This window comes from Mytilus californianus, unplaced genomic scaffold (assembly GCF_021869535.1).
Source record: "Mytilus californianus isolate M0D057914Y unplaced genomic scaffold, xbMytCali1.0.p SCAF_4, whole genome shotgun sequence".
Classification (NCBI taxonomy): Eukaryota; Metazoa; Mollusca; class Bivalvia; order Mytilida; family Mytilidae; genus Mytilus; species Mytilus californianus.
Window position 1 is genome coordinate 30,849,531 of NW_026262690.1, and position 19,913 is coordinate 30,869,443.

At 31.8% G+C, this 19,913-nt stretch overlaps 1 protein-coding gene across 1 annotated transcript; it reads right to left on the bottom strand.

The window, feature by feature from the left end:
- Positions 1–419: 419 nt before the first annotated feature.
- LOC127698189 (galectin-9-like) lies at positions 420–19,593 on the bottom strand. The gene is made up of 8 exons (XM_052201544.1): positions 19,315–19,593; positions 16,943–17,034; positions 16,329–16,539; positions 15,146–15,268; positions 12,181–12,252; positions 11,104–11,189; positions 5,294–5,510; positions 420–3,073 (listed from the first exon to the last, which is right to left on the bottom strand). The coding sequence occupies exons 1-8, from the start codon at positions 19,342–19,344 to the stop codon at positions 2,957–2,959; spliced, it is 948 nt and encodes a 315-aa protein (XP_052057504.1). The 5' UTR covers positions 19,345–19,593; the 3' UTR covers positions 420–2,956.
- Between the last annotated feature and the right edge of the window lie 320 nt (positions 19,594–19,913).

The following is a 19,913-nucleotide window of genomic DNA, read 5'->3' on the forward strand; positions in this document are numbered from 1 at the left end:
CAGTCATATACTTTTTTGCAAAAATACCAGGTATGTGATAAAGGCTCCTAGATGTCTCATGTATTCAGACCAACCCGGTGCTCACATTAAGTGCTAGAGCTTGTAGGCTAGATCCCACAGATGGCCAAACCAAACCATACAGTAAGAGTAGAGACTGGGAGGCTCGGAGTCCATATAATGTGTCCGAGTAAGATTCCCATCTTTGCCATTTTGTCTTGGACAGTTTTCCTGTGGATTGTTACCTAAGTCAAGTATAAAAGAGAGTACATTCATAACCAATTAACATGCATTACAGAAGTTAATTGAGATGCAGAAGAAGGCTCTTGCCTTTGTTGTAACTTTTTAATTAAGTGTATAGAAACCTGTTTATTCTTCAGAATTCATAAGTTTAAATAATAAAAATAACAAAAATAAAAGTGTTATAACTAACATATTTATTGGTAATTGATCAATAACAGTTCATTATAACAAGCAACATAAAATAACTAATATAAATCTAACTTACTGACTGTTTAGGGATGAATGCAATTATGCATTTAAAAAAGTAGCATACACTAGACATTGAAACAACAATTAACTGCCATCAATATGACATTAATTAACTAAATATTATTTAGAGTAGAAACATATTTACAGTAAAGAATGACCAAGAGCTGTTACATAGTAGGACTATTATAACTTAATATACATGAACTTTAAACCAAAAAAACAAAGAGAGGCAAAAAAATTATAAAAACATTTTATCGATCAATAAAAAATATTCATAATTTTTTTTAAAGGATAATCATAATGGATAAATATGGATGTGGTCAGAGACAGACAATACAAGAGATCAGCAACTATGAGAAGTCATGTGATACAATACAGCCCTCATGATTTCATTGAAAATGTTTAAGTACAAATTAAACTCTTTATTTTCTCAAAAATCACCCCAAAAAATTTAAATAATACCTTCAATACTATCAAGAAATTATTTAGATTTCATTTTTTTATAACATCATATTCATACTATCAAAAAGAAAAAGTTGTATAAGCTATACCAACACTGCCCCTCTTTCTGTCACCTCTTTAAATTTTCATTTTTTCTGTCAATTTTCGACTTTCTATAATCATAAAATATTTATTTCCTAAGATATGTTTTCAAATATTTTAAACCATATCCAGAAAAAGAAAAAAAAAGAAAAGTAATATGTCTGTATATGAAAAATAGTTTTAAAAATAATTAAAATGCTGTATGCCATTTCAATGGATTATATTGCCATTAAAGGGAGTTGCCTATCTTGTTTGTTATATGTCTCTGATATAGTATATGAATCCCCCCAAAAGGAAAGGAAAAATGTTTTCTCTACTGCTTTATAAGGAAAGGAAAAATGTTTTCTCTACTGCTTTATAAGGAAAGGAAAAATGTTTTCTCTACTGCTTTATAAGTTTTTGTAATAATGTTATAAGAACTGCATCTTCAATTACTAATCAGAATGACAAGAAAAGAGGACAAGAAGGTCTAAACCTAGGACACTTGTTCGGGCATATACTGTATAAAATACATCACTGAAGTTTCATTGAAAACCTTTCATGTTATGACAATAGAATATTGATAATGGCATCGCATCTTTCAATATATGTAATGTAAGGCATCGTATGAATAAAGTGATGTGTAACAAGTGATAAAATCTAATACATGCAAGCAACATTGAAAAAATAAATAACATGATTACTTTTTTTTAGGTGAAATGAAAAACTGTATATACTGTTATTTTCTTGTACACATCTCACAAGGTTCTTGTCTGGAGGAAGCCAATGAAAAATAAATCGCATTCATGTTTGAGGGAATGAAAGTGTGAATTATTCCCTCTTTGACAACTGAAAATCAGAGCCTAAGCACTTCCATAAATCTGACTGGAAATGTAGGAAGATATATTACAAAAAAATTATTACATCTTAGGAATACTTAATGCATATCACAAAAAGCTACATCAAAATCTGACAATGAAATTAAACAATAAAAGGAAAATACTGTTTTCTCTCTTACTTTTGGATTAAAAAATTGATTGGGTTCAAAAGCAATACCTGACTTTGGTTTGTGCTGAGGGGCACTTTATAAAAATTTACAAGGATAGTGAAATAATATTTTGTCTACAGAGGAACAAAGAAGATAACAATAACATAATAAAAATGCATACTGGTAAATTTGTGGTTGTATGAAAATAGTTCCTGTCAGCCACTTCTGATAAGCTACCTAATCATCACTACAGCATGAAAAGTAAGTCAAATTAATATTTATTCTACTTTTCTTTACAAAACATCTTCAACAATGTTCAAGGTCATTGGTCTAAAGGTATTTAGAGAAAAAAGTTATTGTGTTATGAAAATTAAATCACCATGTAAAAAAGAAAAGACAGTTAAAGTTATCACGTATGTTCATGATTGGTCATCAAATGTTTTTTCATAGTATTTTCTACACAAATGTAATCAAAGGAGTAAATAAGTGCTAAAATCAAGCATCAGTAATCACAAAATGTTTTATAAATAATATAATCAAATAAAATGTTTATCAATATGAAAATTCTTCATGCTGACACAAAAAGCACGACAAAGCTAGCTAGCTTGGCATCATAAAATAAAAAAAACTTTTGGATTTTACAATCTTTCCATTTCAATTGCATATGATATACTTTCAAACTATATCAAAATATAGTTTGGTAAAAAATATTATCTGTTTCCAAACATTTGCAATATTTAATATCAAAATACGAAAATTTTAAACTTGAAATTAAAACTTTCAAAACAACAAACTATTTTATGGTGTCATGAATAAATATGTTCTATTCATAATTTTATTTAAAAAATACAGAAGATTGTTTATAATCTGATATAAGATCTGCATATTTTGTTACAAAATAAGAAATAAATGCTGATACTGTACAGTTTGTTTTTCTACTGTTGCTTATTTGAGGTATTACTGGAATCTGACTTGTTGGACAGTAACATTTCCACTGATATTCAGAGTGTTAAATCTGGTAAATGGTGTCAATCTGTGTCGAAATTCCAGGAAATGCTGGTTATTTACTGCCACCTGTCCAATAACAGTGTAAAGTTTAGAGTAAATCGAACTTAATATACTCTAGTAAGTGTGCTATGTGAGAAAAATTGCCATAAATCTGACATTTAAAGTTAAATTGATCTAAGCAAACTGCCTTAAATTTGATAGTTACAGTCCTGTAACTCTGGAAGAACAGGCTAATACTAATGTTGTGTTTAAATTTCACAAGAATTGTTTAAGTTTTATGACCCTTTCTGTAGACCTGTGAATTAAGAAATTTACAAAGTGCTATGATATCAAAACAGCAAAAATACAGAATAAAAGTGACATTCCATTTTGTACATATACCTATGGGAAAGTTCTTTCATAGCAATATTATTTATTGTTTCATTGCATTTAATAGAATATGGGGATTTTGTGGCAAATAAAGCCAAGATTTTTGACTTTATTACGGAGATTTCTGTTATAAAATTTTAAACATAGATTACTCACTTGTTTGGCCATGATATGCTAGCGTTTATTGTTTACCAAAAGTCTGAAACAACCTTTATAATAATAAGCATTCTGTGAGTATTGCATGGCAATACACAGTCCCCTACCGGTTAAAAATTCGTTGTACTGGAACAAAATGCTAACCTGACAAATAACTTGTCATGGTGTAAATCATATAACAAATATCAAGTCAATATCTTCAAGCATGATGAAAAAAATGTGGAAAATTGATTATTTGAGTGAATTTTCTAAGTCCAAGGGCCATAACTCTGCACAAAAACATCAGACTGGAACAAAATTCGAACCTGATCTGTAACTTGTCATGATAAAACTATATACCAATTATCAAATCAATATCTTCAAGCATGACAAAAAAAAGAAGAGGAAAACTGATTATTTGAGTGAATTTTCTAAGTCCAAGGACCATAACTCTGCATAAAATCATTAGACCGAACCAAAATTCGAACTTGATCTGTAACATATCATGATAAAACAATACACCAAATAACAAATCAATTTCTTCAAGCACGAAGAAAAAAAGTGTGGAAAACTGATTTGCCGGACTGACGGATGGACAGACAGACAGACAGACGGAGTGCAAACCTAAAGTCCCCTTCGACTTCGTCGGTAGGGGACTAAAAAACCTTGTGCTGAGTCGAGCTCACCCCAGAAGGTGTACTTGAATAGGTCCATATTCATACTTGTTTTAACCACTATCTTTATTTATAAACTTATTTTAGGGAAATCATTGCTAGCACTGCATGCAATAATCTTCTATCTATTAAACACGGAAATGTCAAATATTAGAGTACAAGTGGAAAGGCTGTGGATTACGTATGGATGGACATATGGACTATGGTATACAATAATACTTTCCTAATGGGCATATAATAGGAAGTCAACATGAAAGGGGACCTCAATCTGAATCTTATTATGCAATTAATGACGGCCACAGTAAACCAATAAACCTATATGCCTTAAGAACAGTAAGAAACTTCCAAGTTATGAAGGCTAAAATACAATAACAAAGTATCAACTTAGATTTTGTTTATTTAGTCTTAGATGCATGATTTTTTTTATTAGTTGTTAGTGGCTTTGAACTAGCTGTCAGTAACTTAAACTGTGAGTACTCTCAGATCTGTACTTAGTGTCTTTTTGTTGTTTGGATGTACAAGTACCCGGCCACGTCCACTTGTATTTGTATTTTTATCCATCTGATGAGTTAAGCCTCTTTCAACTGATTTTTATAGTTCGTTCTTATGTTGTACTGTTACACCACTGTCCCAGGTTAGGGGGAGGGTTGGGATCTCGCTAACATGTTTAACCCCGCCACATTCTGTACGTATGTGCCTGTCCCAAGTCAGGAGCCTGTAATTCAGTGGTTGTAGTTTGTTTATGTGTTACATATTTTTTTTTTCGTTCATTTTTTGTACATAAATTAGGCCGTTAGTTTTCTCGTTTGAATTGTTTTACATTGTCATTTCGGGGCCTTTTATAGCTGACTGTGCGGTATGGGCTTTGCTCATTGTTGAAGCCCGTACGGTGACCTATAGTTGTTAATTTCTGTGTCATTTGGTCTCTTGTGGGGAGTTGTCTCATTGGCAATCATACCACATCTTCTTTTTTTATATGGACTGAACTGTTATGTTTTTATTTTCTCTATTTGGCATTATTCAATGCTGAATATTATTTAATCATGTTTGATGTATAACTTTTTTATTAACTATTTTTCAGTTAAATACTGTTGATCCCAATACATACCTTAAAACATCCATTTTCACATAAAATAATCATTTCAAAGGGCACATATCCTGCAAATGGGAAGTATGGGATAGATCTTTCTTCCTGTCCCCATGCACCACGTGACTTGCTATTACGTACAATCTGATTAATATCTGAACCAGTATTAAAGCGCACATCAAAATGCATTCCAATATCACAATCTGGGTATGAACCTTCTTGTAAGTTAATTGTAAATCTGGAAATTATAAAATTTGACTGTTTAAAACGCATATACTTCCCTGTAATCATAGCATAAACATGTACTTTATCTAAAAGATAATTGTACTGATAAAATCATAGCTTATCTCAATATATTCGTCAACAGATATAAGGTACATATTGAAACAGAAACAAACTCAAAATAAAGAGCTGCGCCATGAGCTCATGATACGCCCATTACTTTTTAAAAGAATAAAGTTCCATAATTCTTCATATCATATCAAAAATTAAAAAAAATAAATGGGGAATGTATCCATGGGCCACAGATGATGCCCCCACTTGCATATAACGTAATAAAGGGACATAACTCAAGAATGATGGCAGTGACCCAAATTTGTACTTTTGTGAGTTTTGTGGTAATAAGCATTGTGTATAAGTTTCATAACATTTGGATGAAGCAAACTTAAGTTAGAGGATGGAAACAAAAACTTCAGCAATTTTTCCATTTGTAAAGGGCATAACTCTAGAATGGTAAAAGTAAAACCACCAAAATTCAAATTTTATCTGTGTTTTGTGGTAATAAGCATTGTGTATAAGTTTCATAACATTTGGTTAAGGCAAACTTAAGTTGGAGAACGGAAACAAAAAGTTCAGCAATTTTTCCATTTGTAAAGGGCATAACTCTAGAAGGGTAAAAGAGACGACACCAAAAATTAAACTTGATTTGTGGTAATAAGCATTGTGCATAAGTTTCATAATATTTGGTTGAGGCAAACTAAGGTAAGAGAACGGAAACGAAAAAATTCAGCAATTTTTTCCATTTGTAAAGAGGCATAACTCTAGAACGGTAAAAGTGACGTCACCAATATTCAAAGTTGATCTGTGTTTTGCGGTAATAAGCATTATGTATGTGAACTCTAAAGTGCGATGGTACTCTAAAGTGCGATGGTCATGCTTAAGTCTGATGGTCTACACTAAAGTGCGATGGTGTCAGACGCTAGAGTGCGATGGTTGTTTGTTTTTTTTTAAGTGCGATCAGAAAACACGCTAAAGTGCGATTGTGTGACGGGAATGTGGTTCAGGCAATGTTTTTTTTTTTCGTTTGTTGCTGAGTTTCTATAACTTTTTTGTTTATTATTTTATTCATATATCAAGCTGTAGTCTTTCACTTTTGAATTGTTTTACACTGGTCATTGTATAACTCTACATAGCTTGTTATGCAGGCTTTACGTTGAAGGCCGTATGAGTATTAGTTGCATACATGAACGACATTTGGGGTTGGATGGATAGTTCAGTCATACTACATCTTTTTATTTTTATTTAAAGTACGATAGTTGTCCAAAAAGTGTAATGGTTACATTGCAGAAGATAGCATGGTTAGTAGATCCGGAATTTAGTGGTAGTCGTTTGTTGGTATATTTCATATTTGCTGTTTGTTTATTGTTTTGTATTTAAATCAGGTTTATAACTTATTATTTTTCTCGTTTGAATTGTTTTACAATGGTTATTTTGAGGCCCTTTGGTCTTAATAGAATACTATGCAGTGTAAGCAAATGCTCCGTGTTAAAGGTCATACTATAACCTAAAGTTACATACATTAATGACATTGTCTTGGATAGAGAGTTGTCTTATTGGCAATCATATATGATGATACTACACATCTGTTCTTTAGGTTGCTGTCTAGTTGACGTATATTCATTATTAACAGAAATAACAAACCATATTGTTATTTTTTTATAGAATTATTCAATTAGAAAGTAAAAAAGAAACTAATCTTGGGATGTACGGACAGACGTACAGATGGACAAGGGTAAAACTTAATGCCTCCTCCACAATGAAAGGGGCATAAAAACTAAAGGGAGGTTATTTAATAGATATAAACAATTCACCAAAGTTTCATGAGAACTGCTCAAAGCATTTTTGAATTACTTTCCGAAAACTGGAAAATCCCCCTTTTTAAATGAATAAAACCCCATAACTCGGAAACGTAAAATCTAAAATTTATAAAAATCTTACGTCAATAGATATAAACAATTCACGAAAGTTCCATACAAATCGGTTAAAGAGTTTTTGTCTGACATGTTGACAACGGACAGACGGACAACGATATACCATAATACAACATTATAATAGAGGTAACTGGGATCTCATACCTGTCAACTTTTTAAAATCTTCAAGGGAGATTTTAAGTGCAAGAGGACATAATGCTTCTCTTATATTGTCAGAAGTGTTTTTAATCTTCTATTATATTGTTTGAATGAGTATGTATGTGCTTAAATACCATTTTAACTCATTTGAATGCCTTTTTTGAGGTGTTCAGTTTATAAAATAAAGAAATTCAAAATTCAGGCAGGTCTGGATCCGATCTAAATAGCTTACCATGTAAAATAACCTCAAATTTGCTCAAAAGAAGTGGATTGTTAGGTTTTTTCATCAATCCCCTAAAGTTTCAGGGGGAGATTACAGGCATTTATTTAATATTGGTCTATCAGAATCAAAGATTGCTTCATGTATCCATCTTTTCATCTGTTGGCATTCAAACAAAAATGATCTAATAAGGACCTTTCAGCAATTTGCAGTTTCAGAGATGAAAATGTTTTTTTCATAATGTTTCAATTGGAACTATTTGCCACCAATGCTGTCATAGATCTGTGTAAACTATACAAGATTGCAATACAACTAAACCAACATGCATAGAATTTTATTGCAAAAAAAAAAACTTTGGTTACTTTCCTATAAGGTACAAGAAATGATTGTAACAGGATGCTGTTACGAAGTCTCCCAAACGAAGCTCCCATATTTCGTAATTCCCAGTGTTGCCTGACATTGGACAAAGTCCAGTGAAAATTGGTTTGGTCCAGTAAAGTTATATGCATTAGTGATGCCTGGGGACTAACACTGTATATCATTCAAATCATCTTGGCATGACAAACCAGAATATATATGGTTTAGGGGTGGGGATCTCGACCATTTACAAGATACTAGAACATTGGGGGTGGGGGGAACCCCTGGGGACTGACCGTATACATCATTCAAATGTTCGAGACACGACGAACAGGAATATATATGGTTTAGGGGTGGGGATCTCGACCATTCACAAGATATTAGAACATTGGGGGTGGGGGGTGGGGGGGGGGGGGGGGGGGGGGGGAACGCCTGGGGACTGACCGTATATGTCATTCAAATGTTCAAGACATGATGAACAGGAATATATATGGTTTAGGGGTGGGGGTCTCGACCATTTACAAGATATTAGAACTTTCTCAAATTGCAGGAGGTTGGGATGACCACTGGGGACTAAGCCTGTATTTCATTCAAACCATCTTGGTATGACAAACCAGAATATATATGGTTAAGGGGTGGGGATCTTGACCACTTACAAGATATTAGAACTTTCTTAAATAGCAGGGGGTGGGGGTGACCCCTGGGGACTAACCCTGTATTTCATTTGATGTGCTTTATCATGACAAACCAGAATATATATGGTTTAGGGGTGGGGATCTCGACCATTTACAAGATATTAGAACTTTCTCAAATGGCAGGGGGTCGGGATGACCCCTGGGGACTAACCCTGTATATCATACAAACCATCATAGCATGACAAACCAGAATATATATGGTTTAGGGGTGGGGATCTTGACCACTTACAAGATATTAGAACTTTCTTAAATGGCAGGGGGTGGGGGTGACCCCTGGGGACTAACCCTGTATTTCATTTGATGTGCTTTATCATGACAAACCAGAATATATATGGTTTAGGGGTAGGGATCTCGACCATTTACAAGATATTAGAACTTTCTCAAATGTCATGGGGTCGGGATGACCCCTGGGGACTAATCCTGTATATCATTCAAACCATCATAGCATGACAAACCAGAATATATATGGTTTAGGGGTGGGGATCTTGACCACTTACAAGATAATAGAACTTTCTCAAATGGCAGGGGGTCGGGATGACCCCTGGGGACTAACCCTGTATATCATTCAAACCATCTTAGCATGACAAACCAGAATATATATGGTTTAGGGGTGGGGATCTCAACCATTTACAAGATATTAGAACTTTCTTAAATGGCAGGGGGTGGGGTGACCCCTGGGGACTAACCCTGTATTTCATTTAATGTGCTTTATCATTTAGAACATTTTCAATTAAAAAGATTGTGTCTATCACAAACAGTTTTCAATTTATAATCATTTGAAAATAAAACCCTCCTTTCTTTTTGCCCCTTAAAGTACCCCTTTATAAACCCCACTGCACAAACAAAACCCTGATTGCACCACTAGACATGTTAGTCTAACATATTGGGAAACCCTAAGTTAATCTGACAAGCGGTTTTGGAGAACGGGTGCGGACAAGTTCAAATTTAAAAGCGGCAGAAGAAGAAGAAGAAGAAGAAGAATAATAACTGAGCAAAACCAATAAGTCTTCCCAAACTTCGTTTGGGACACTTAAATATGATCTACTTATACCTTTCTATGCCACTTTTCATATTTTGAAATAACTTGGACTTGCCTGATTTGATGTATGACACTTTTTCATCTTACAACAAATTCAGTAATTGTCAGATTCTTTTCAGGTTGATGATATCAAATTTAATCAAAGTACTGAAGTACTGAACATCGGATGACCGCAAGTTCTGGTGGATGGTTACAAGCACTTGTCTCAGAAAAAAAAAATCATATCTCTATACCTGAAAGTTAGGTTAAGGTACATAGATATATTTTTTTCTGAGATAAGTTCTTGTGTGGATGATGAATAAATGACAGGGAATTCAATCTCACCATAATAATTATTATATTGTAGTGATATAATCATTTGTTATCAGTTTACTCTGGTTTGTTATTATATATTAAAATTAATATTTGTATAACAGTTATATATATAGCAGATCATCTTAATAACTCTAAAGGCAAATTTTCGTCCATTTATATATCATTCTATTTTACTATTCTTATGATATTGCATGTGCAAATGCATGGTGGACACTCTTCTGTAATAATTAGTTTTTCTAATAGATTGGATTTGAGTAGGCATTCATATTTTCCCGCTTTTGTTAAAAAAACGTTCTCGAGATATTCTTCCGCATGCGTTAACACAAATTTTTGGTATGATGATTTGTTATTGATATATATATTTCTCACAACAAAACATTTTCCTATGATTTATCTATGTCCTAAAAAAAAATTTTCATGAATATTTATTGATGAAATTAATATATAACAAGCGATAAAGAATGTTATTTTGCACTCGATAATATCCACGTAAATATACGAAATACGTTCGGTTATCAGTCAAAAGGCAAGGAAATTTCTGCGGCAACATAACATCAGTATGACCTCTCAAGGTCACATCCGATATAAAAACCGAGGTTTAAATGTCTTTAACACTTGAAAACTTATATCTCAAAAATTTTATATATAACAGTTCTTCCAAATATTTTCAGAGGTAACTAAGGAAATTCAACAATATTGAGAAATACTTTTCAATCCTATTGACTATTATTGTAATAGTTTGTTCTTAGTACTCAGATTGGTAGGTACTTCAATTCCAATCAAATTGTGTTATTTTTTCATTTAATCTTTCTTTCATGTTCAATTAAAAACTTCAATTATCTTTTAAACTTCCTTACCTATCAGCAGCTACTGGTGTGGCAGAGATATAGATCATTTTACCAGGGTGTAGTCCATTTGGTACCATTGTTGTCAGCGGCATTGCCTTTAACATGATATGAAGAGATGTAATTTATAACAAATATGATGTGACAAAATAAAAACATGATAAACGTCTTCCAGGATAAAAGAAGATTTGAAAAAAATATCCACGATAGGTTCTAGTTATATGTCTCTTGCCCAATCTAATTATTGCCACAAAAGGATTAAGTTCATGAAAGGTCGAAATTAGCCCCAAGATTTTAAATTCCTTTTTAACAAGGAAAATACTACACGTTTCACATAGAAAAAGTTGTGATATTACTATAAATACAAAATAACTTCTTTTTAGCACATCACATTATAAATGACAAAGTAATGACCTCTTAATTATTCATTATTTGTGTTGTTATGTCAGATTTGGTATAAAAATTCCATAATTCTTAACTGTTTTTAGCATAATTTATGTTGGCCACCACCCATGCTCCAGAATTTTTTGTGTCGAGAGATTCAGTAACATCATAAGGATCTTTTGGTTACAGAGCCTTTTGAATTGTAGGTAGCAGTCAAGGGTTTTCACAAGCTTTTAGATCCAAAAAATGCAAAAAATCATAGTATTTTTATAACATATCCACAATTTGCTGACTTTGAGCCCTTAAATGTACATGTGAGAAGACATTTGTTTAACCTAATAGTAAGGCTTTTGAAATCAGTAAAATACAGATAAAATCCTAAAAATTCAAATTTTTTTCTTCAGATGCTATATTTGATCTTGAAGCTCATTTTCAAGATTTCAAAATCTTTTCATGAAGGTACATCTACAAGTAGTTAATGACTGCAAATATTATGAACTAATAAACTTTTACTGATAACATTACCTAATCAGAACAAAAAATTTTATCACTCTTTCAGTTTGCTCCATTGGAGACTAGGCATGTATCATATAACAAAACTACCGGTAGCTTATTTTTTCGGATCAGGACCAAAATTTAATGAAAATTGATTTCCTTATTATTCTGTATGTTTTCTTGGTGTATCAGTTAAAATGTAATACTCACAGGATTAATTAATGGTACAGGTGGCTGCATAGGAGGGTAATTCATGAATGGTGCAGGAGCAGGAACAGATGGCTGCAATATATACATTTTTTTTCTGAAGTAACACAGCATTTCAATTAATCACACATTTTGACAGGCTTAATGCCTTGTCTGCTTACAAAATCTCTGAATAGAAGTTAGTATTCAAAGAAACAAACCATCAACAAAAATGGTTGTACTATCCACGATTTTTGGAGATTCCTTTCATCTTTTTTATTTATAATATATGTGTATAGATAAATAGATGACTATGAAATTCAGGTCAAGGTCAAATTACCCCTTAATTCACATATAAAAAAGTATTGAGCTTTAATGAACACTTTCTGAGATAAAGACCAAATTCTAAATCTTTAACCTGAACAATGTAGTGTGAAAATCATTGAGATGAAAGTCAGATGTGACACTTATCAGCCTGGATATATCAATTCACATACCAAATGCAGTTGACCTGACATATCAACATACCTAATAAAACATTTATGACTACTGTAGTATCATAATGAGGTCTTTACCAATGATACATTTAAGTCCTTGAAATAAGCATAGGTGAATTAGACGATATTTATTTTTAATTTTTAAGAACAGGACTTCTCTATTTTTGTAAATACGTTTGTGGTTGGCGTCTTTTCTATGGAATTTTCATGTAAAATTTATATCGGAATAAGGTCTGTTTGCATTTGCCTAGTGAATTGAATTTAAAAGTGTTAATCTTTGCTGCAAATCAATAGATTTTGCTGATGTTTTTTTCCTGAACCTTTCTAGTAACTGCTTATATATACAGAGAATTGGTGTGTTCCAATGACTTATTTAGTGAGTAGAAAAATAAACTGAGGTTTGTATGCAAGGAATTTACTCCCGTAGCAACATTTCAAACCAATTTTACACTAAATATTTACCACAATGTTGACTTATAATCAGTAGATTCATCACAGAGAATGTGCAAAACCTTTCAGAGTTGTATTTCTCAGTGTTTGCAGGGGAGATAATTTTTTACCCCTAGGTAATGAATCTAGTAAATAATTACACTGTAAATCAGGAAATATTCTAGATATTTATATTCCCTCTTTCATTAGAACTTATTAATAAAACTACTAAAAAAATTTCACAGCCTACAGATGTTCACTGACCAGCCCACTGATAGACAAAAAAGATAAAACCAGAACTGCAGTACAAAACGGGTGTGTGGTGCAAGATGGATAAAAGGAAGGACTTTTTTAACCCCCACTAATGACAAAATAATTATCAACATACATGAAATTGGGATTCAATTGAAAGTTCTGCTGGATACCATTATTATTATGTAACAGTAGTGAAAACTGACTGCAGAAGATCTAAAGTGAGAACTATATGGAGCATAAAGCTTTCACATGTTAACCATTTTGTTCCCAAATTGCTTTAATTTCATGAAATGCTATACATTTATGTAGTCTTACTATTAAACTGATCTTAAGTCACCATCTATAAACCAATTTTACCATATATAGATAATTAATTATGCATCTATCTTTAAGTTGTTATTGGCTTTGATCTAGCTTCAATAACTGTGAGTACTCTGAGATCTAGCTTCAATAACTGTGAGTACTCGAGATCTGCACTTTGTGTCATTTGTCTAAATGTTGGTTGATTTTTGCTTTGTGAGGACCTGAGGAGTCCAGCCATTTTCATCTGATTTTTGCTTTGTGATGACCTGAGGAGTCCAGCCATTTTCATCTGATTTTTGCTTTGTGAGGACTTTAGGAGTCCAGCCATTTTCATCTGATTTTTACAGTTTGTTCTTATGCTGTTTCACAACTGTCCCAGGTTAGGGAGATGGTTGAACCCTCATAAGTTTTAACATGTTTAATCCCGCCACATTTTATATGTGCCTGTCCTAAGTCAGGAGCCTGCAATTCAGTGGTTGTTGTTGGTTGCAGTCAGTCATATTTGTTTTTTCATTTATTGTTTTGTCATAAATCAGGCTGTTGTTTATTTTCCATTTGACTTGTTTCAAATTCTATGATGTCTGGGCCTATTATAGCTGAATATACAGTATGGGTTTGCTCATTTTTGAGGGTGACATATAGACTTATAGTTGCTTACATCCTAATCATTTGGAATATCAAACTTGACCATCATTTTATGATAGGTAGTAATGGAAATGTTCTAAAGTAATAAGGTCATAATCAAAACCAAATTTAATTCAAAATATCAACTTCAGATGATTAAAGGGGTATAACTCTGGAAAGATGTTTGCAGCAAACTTAATATTAAACATTCATGTGCATAATAATAATGGAAAATTATAAAGTCCTAATCCAACTATATATGTTTAAACCAAATATTTTTTTCTATTTTGAGAGAAACAAAAGGACATTACTCTGGAACAGTCATTGTGACAACAATGAAAATGAAAATTGACCTGTTTTTCATGGTAGGCAGTAATGTTATAAAGTCTTAATCCGAAGTGATCTAATTTGCAATTCGTAAACCATTTTTACCATTTTGAAATAATTCAATTTAAGGATTATAACATTAACCCTCAACAGAAATAGTTGCAACAGACAAAAGCATTTTATGAAGGGTCAAAAATTATATTCTAAATTCTAATCCAATGCAACCTTTTAAAATCTATCATCTGGAAATACTTTTTTACCATTTTGATATAATTCAAAGGCATAACTCTAATATGGTTTTCACTGCATCAGTACCTTCTTTTTATGGTAGGTAGTAACATTGCAAAATTGTAAGGTCCTACCCTAAATAGAGCTTTGAGTTATCAACTGAAAACCCAGTGTTTCAGATAGGACAGACAGACAGACAAACAAAGCAGAAATTGTTTTTCCCTTTGATTTTTCATTGGGAGGGGCATACAAATTAAACAGTTCAATTTTCAGTTGCATCTGTAAGTGTTTTGAAACAATTTTTATTACCGTAGTTCCCAACTTACCATATTTGGAGCAATAAACTGGATTGAGCTGACATTTATCGTGCCTTCAACTGTAAATGTACTGACTCCATTTATGGGGAGTCTATGTTGAAAATCACAAAAATGTTTCTTGTTTACTGAAATCTAAATAATAAAAAATACATTATACTACAAGATGTGTCTGTAAGATATGGATTTCATTCCCTTACAAGAAAAAGTTGTTGTCTTTATCTTTTCAAAGGTCAAGCTTAACCAAATAGCCAAAGTCAAGGCCAGTAAAATTTTTCTAAAAATTCAGAATTCAGGTACTTACCAGTAAAGTCATCTCAGGCCATGAAGCAAAAAATATTTAATAAAGACTGATTTTTTTTGAAGAATGAACTGTGAATTCATTTATTTGTGTTGGTACCAATTTTCATAGATTTACAAGTAAAATAAAAGAACAGAGTTCCAATGTACCCCGGGTTGCACATATTTTATCTATCCAAAGTACAAGGACAATAAATCAATATTTTATAAATATTTTAGAGAAATGAAGGCTTCAGAGCAAATACAATGCAATTTCCAATATAATTAATGTTTCTAAGGGGCATAACTCTTTTAAAAATAATTGATCACCACTGATTTTCCAAAGACATTGCCGATATAAACCTATGATATAAGTTTCATAAAATTCTGGCAAGAATTGTACACAAGAGAGCGCTAACAATGCAATTTTCCATATAATTAATGTTTCCAAGGGCATAACTCTTATAAATATAATAGATTTGCACTGATTTTCAAATTTGTCCGAGACAATACTAATATAAACCTATAATACAAGTTTCATAAAAATCTGGCAAGAATTGTACATGTGAGAGTGCTAACAAGACCGGACGGACAGATGCGTGGATGCCCGTTATTATGTCCCCGGCAACGCATTGCAAGGGGGACAATAAAAGGTATTTTCAGAGATTCTTGATTTCATAGTTATGATAACTTCTGCTTTAAGACCTTTTGGAATTTTGTATCTGCTCATAATTGGCATGATCGTTTCCAATAATATTAGGGAAAGTTTGTGGTATTGTATTGACTATAATGATTATTACAAACATCTGTCTGTAAAATATTTGTGTCTAGCAAATAACATTTGAACTGCTCTTTGAAAAATGTTTCAGACAAAACCCAAAACTGTGCACCAATGACCAAATAAAGTAAATCTTACTTTGTAACAATTAACATCTGCACTGACAATAATTTCAAAAGGAGTGTTTTTTGTGAATGGCATTCCATTTTGTCTCTCCTCACCAGCCCAGTTGTTATTTTTGTAAGAATTTCTCACGACACAATTCTGAGTAAACCTTGGGTTGAAATGCAGAGCAGTGTCAGAGCGAGGTACTCCAATAGCTGATCCATACGCTAAATTGAAGGAAAAGCTGAAAAAAAATTCAGACAGGAGTCTTCATATATACTTGTTACTTTAAATTTAAAAGAAATATACCAAACTAATGTATTAAATATAGCTTTTTCATGGATTAATTCAAATTATGTCCTGAATAAAACCATTTTAAAGTAATAAGAATATGACTGAATTGATATAAGAATTGCTGATTTACTAAACTTTTATGATCTTTTATAGCCTTTGAATTTCACATAAACACTTTGAGATGCATTTTTCTATTTATCATATTCTGACTATGTAACTTCAGTTGGCATTGTAGCATAAAATCATCTTTGTAACTGTTGATGTATAAATAAATGAAAATCAAATCAACGGATTTTTTACCACCCAACAAAAAAGTTAAAATAACTTCAAATCTAATCATTTTATACTCTTACCCCTCAGAATGGCCAGGAGTAACACCTTGAATTACAATCTGAAATCCTGGGGTCAACTTCCCTCCAGGAATACTACCTATATAAGGGATAGGCTGCAATAAAAGCATTAAAATTACCCAAATATTATACAAGTCTACACACATTCGGTACAGCATTGATACAGTTGATACAAGTACAGTATTTGGTTAAGATAAGTCATGGAAAAAAATGATGGTAAACATTAGAATCAGAAAATAGAGAAGCCCCCGACATGGTGTGTTTTATGGCAAAAATTGCCAGATTTGATATTATCATCAAACCTCAACTAATTTGGGATTTTTCAATACAGGCCTACATGTTAATATTAGTGGGAATGTTTTTCCTATTGGAACCAACTGTGCTCCTTTATTTATATGAAGAAGAATGAAAAGAAGTAAGCATTATCTTATAAATTCCCCACTTCGATATATGGATGATATGCCATGGTTTTTACTGAATAATTTTGGTAATATAAATCTTGTTTACATGTATTCCATTGAACTTGAAAGAGGATACCACTAAAACGGCATTGGAATATTCTAAACTTCTTCTATATTAGATTTCTAATTACCACAAATGAGTTGATCAGATTTTTACTGAAATATGCATATTTTTATGCAAAAGTGCAATTTATGATTTTTGGCCCATCATTCATCTATTTTAATAACTTTTGTACCAAATACCTATTTTAATAACTTTTGTAACAAATATAGAAAACTTTTGATTGATTGAAAAGAAGGTAGGATTTTGGACCTTAATATTTTTTAAGCTATCTGATTTTTAGAATCAAATATTGATATAACCGATATTGCAGTTCTATTTAAAATATATCCTTTTTTTAAAATAAACCTACCAATATATTACCAGGTTTAATCCACCATTTTCTACATAAGGAAATGCCTGTACCAAGTCAGAAATATGACAATTGGTTTTCATTCATTAGATGTGTTTGAGCTTTTGATTTTGCCATTTTATTATGGAACATCCGTTTTGAATTTCCCTTCTCCTTTTAAAAGTACATTTAAAAGGGTGGATAACTCAGATTATTCAGATTTTAAATTATAAAAAGAAGTTAAATTTCTCTCATTTAGTTTTTTAGTAAGTAGCAAGAGAATGAGTGTGGTGACCCCATTTTTTTTATTATTATCATTACCATTTTCTTAGAGAATTTCATAAAAATATTTAATTTTACGATTTCCATCACTTAGTTTTTTTTCATCCACACTATAGAATATTATAATATGAATCTGTTCTTTAACTTTGTATTAATCAAAATTAGATTAGGGTCGAAATAATAAACACCATGATTTAATGGAGATTTAAACACAGGTAATGCATTATTTGTAAAAATTTAACACTACTTCAATAACATTTGCGTTATCTGGAATATTTATTATGATTTATATAATAGTCATTTTAGCAAAACATAAACGAACTAGTCATTTTGTAAATATTTAAAAAATACTTGAGAAAAATAACATGAGACCAATATATAAATGTTTTAGATCACTTTAACATGAATAGGAGCCAACAGGAGTTTATATATTTTGATGGAAAATAAGAATAGAGGATCAAATATATTGTTAAGAGTATGGTACAATGAGTTATATCTGAATTTTTTAAATTATAGTTAATACTGTAAATATTTTACATTGTAATTGTATTCTGTTTAAACAGAATATTTTGTTTCATGTATATATATATATATATATATATATATATATATATATATATATATATGGACCTTTTGAGTCTGAAATAAAGATTATCTTATCTTATCTTACAAACTGCTGTTATTGTAATGTCATATGGATATGAGCAAGAACACATTAAATAACTGAAAATATTAAAGTTAAAATATTATAAAGAATATTTACTGATAAACTTAATACACAAAATCAAAAATATTATATTTAGAAAAAAAGGGGGCTCCATTCCCCCAAACGCCTGGGACCTTAATCACATGTTCTGTCAACAAGCTTTAGCAATAAAAATCAAAAACCAGAATTTCAATAAACTGACACACGTTTACCTAAAAAATCAAATACTTTATACTATTTAATACACCGTCTTCCTCTGGAAGATAAGACGAAAAGGGAAGTAATATTTTAAGATTGAGTATACCACATATTTCATCTACAAGAAGAAGCTAGCATTATATTTCCAGAAGGGCATCCTGTCATTTTATCGAAATGTCTTAGTTGCACGTATGACAGAAGACAAAATGAACCAAAACTGAAAGTGAAACCTGAAATAACTTAAGTGTGTGATATATGACTACCAATCATTTTCTTAACACTAACATATATATGTGTACACCTACAAGTCAGTGTGTCCTCAAACAAAAAACTTACCGGATTCATAACACTACCAATCAATGACATCTCTGTTTTTCGTTGTAAAATAGCTTTCTGTAATGTCGAGCAACGCAGACAACTGCTTCCTGGAAATAGCAATATGAAACAGATTGGTTATCTCTCTTTGTACATTTAATTTTCTTGCTTCCTCCTCTAGTGTGAATTGAAACGATGGGCGTTAAAGTGAACATTTATCCTAAAATACTGGCGGACTGCTAGACGATTTTCTCTTTAAATGCAAATATCATGTATCATTTGCACCATTCGATTATGTCCTGCTAAACATACCCTAGCAAATGATTTACTTAACGATGTAGAATGACCTAGAATCTGTTCATAACCGTTTTTTTGTCGTTAGATATATATACTCAACTTGGGTAAAATTCGTACTTATGTGTAAAACTTGGGCACATCCCGTTGTGTATTTTAAGAAAATATAGAATTGTTAAAAATTGGTTGCAATTAGGGAGCTGCCATTTGATTTTTATGGGGGTCTAGGATGAAAAATTTTGTCCTGCATTTTTTTTTAGTTGTAATCTCTGTCCTGCCTTTTTATTTTTCACTCCATTCGGTCCTGCCTTTTTTTTTTTAGTTTA

Bases quoted from the DNA above. Each gene is read 5' to 3' on its own strand.
- LOC127698189 (XM_052201544.1), bottom strand. From the start codon at position 19,344: ATGTCATTGATTGGTAGTGTTATGAATCCG. The intron at 15,269-16,328 runs GTAAGATTTACT...TTTATTATTTAG, and splicing joins CAGATGTTAATTGTTACAAA to ATTTCAGTAAACAAGAAACA. The intron at 11,190-12,180 runs GTGAGTATTACA...ATCATGTTAAAG, and splicing joins CTGTACCATTAATTAATCCT to GCAATGCCGCTGACAACAAT.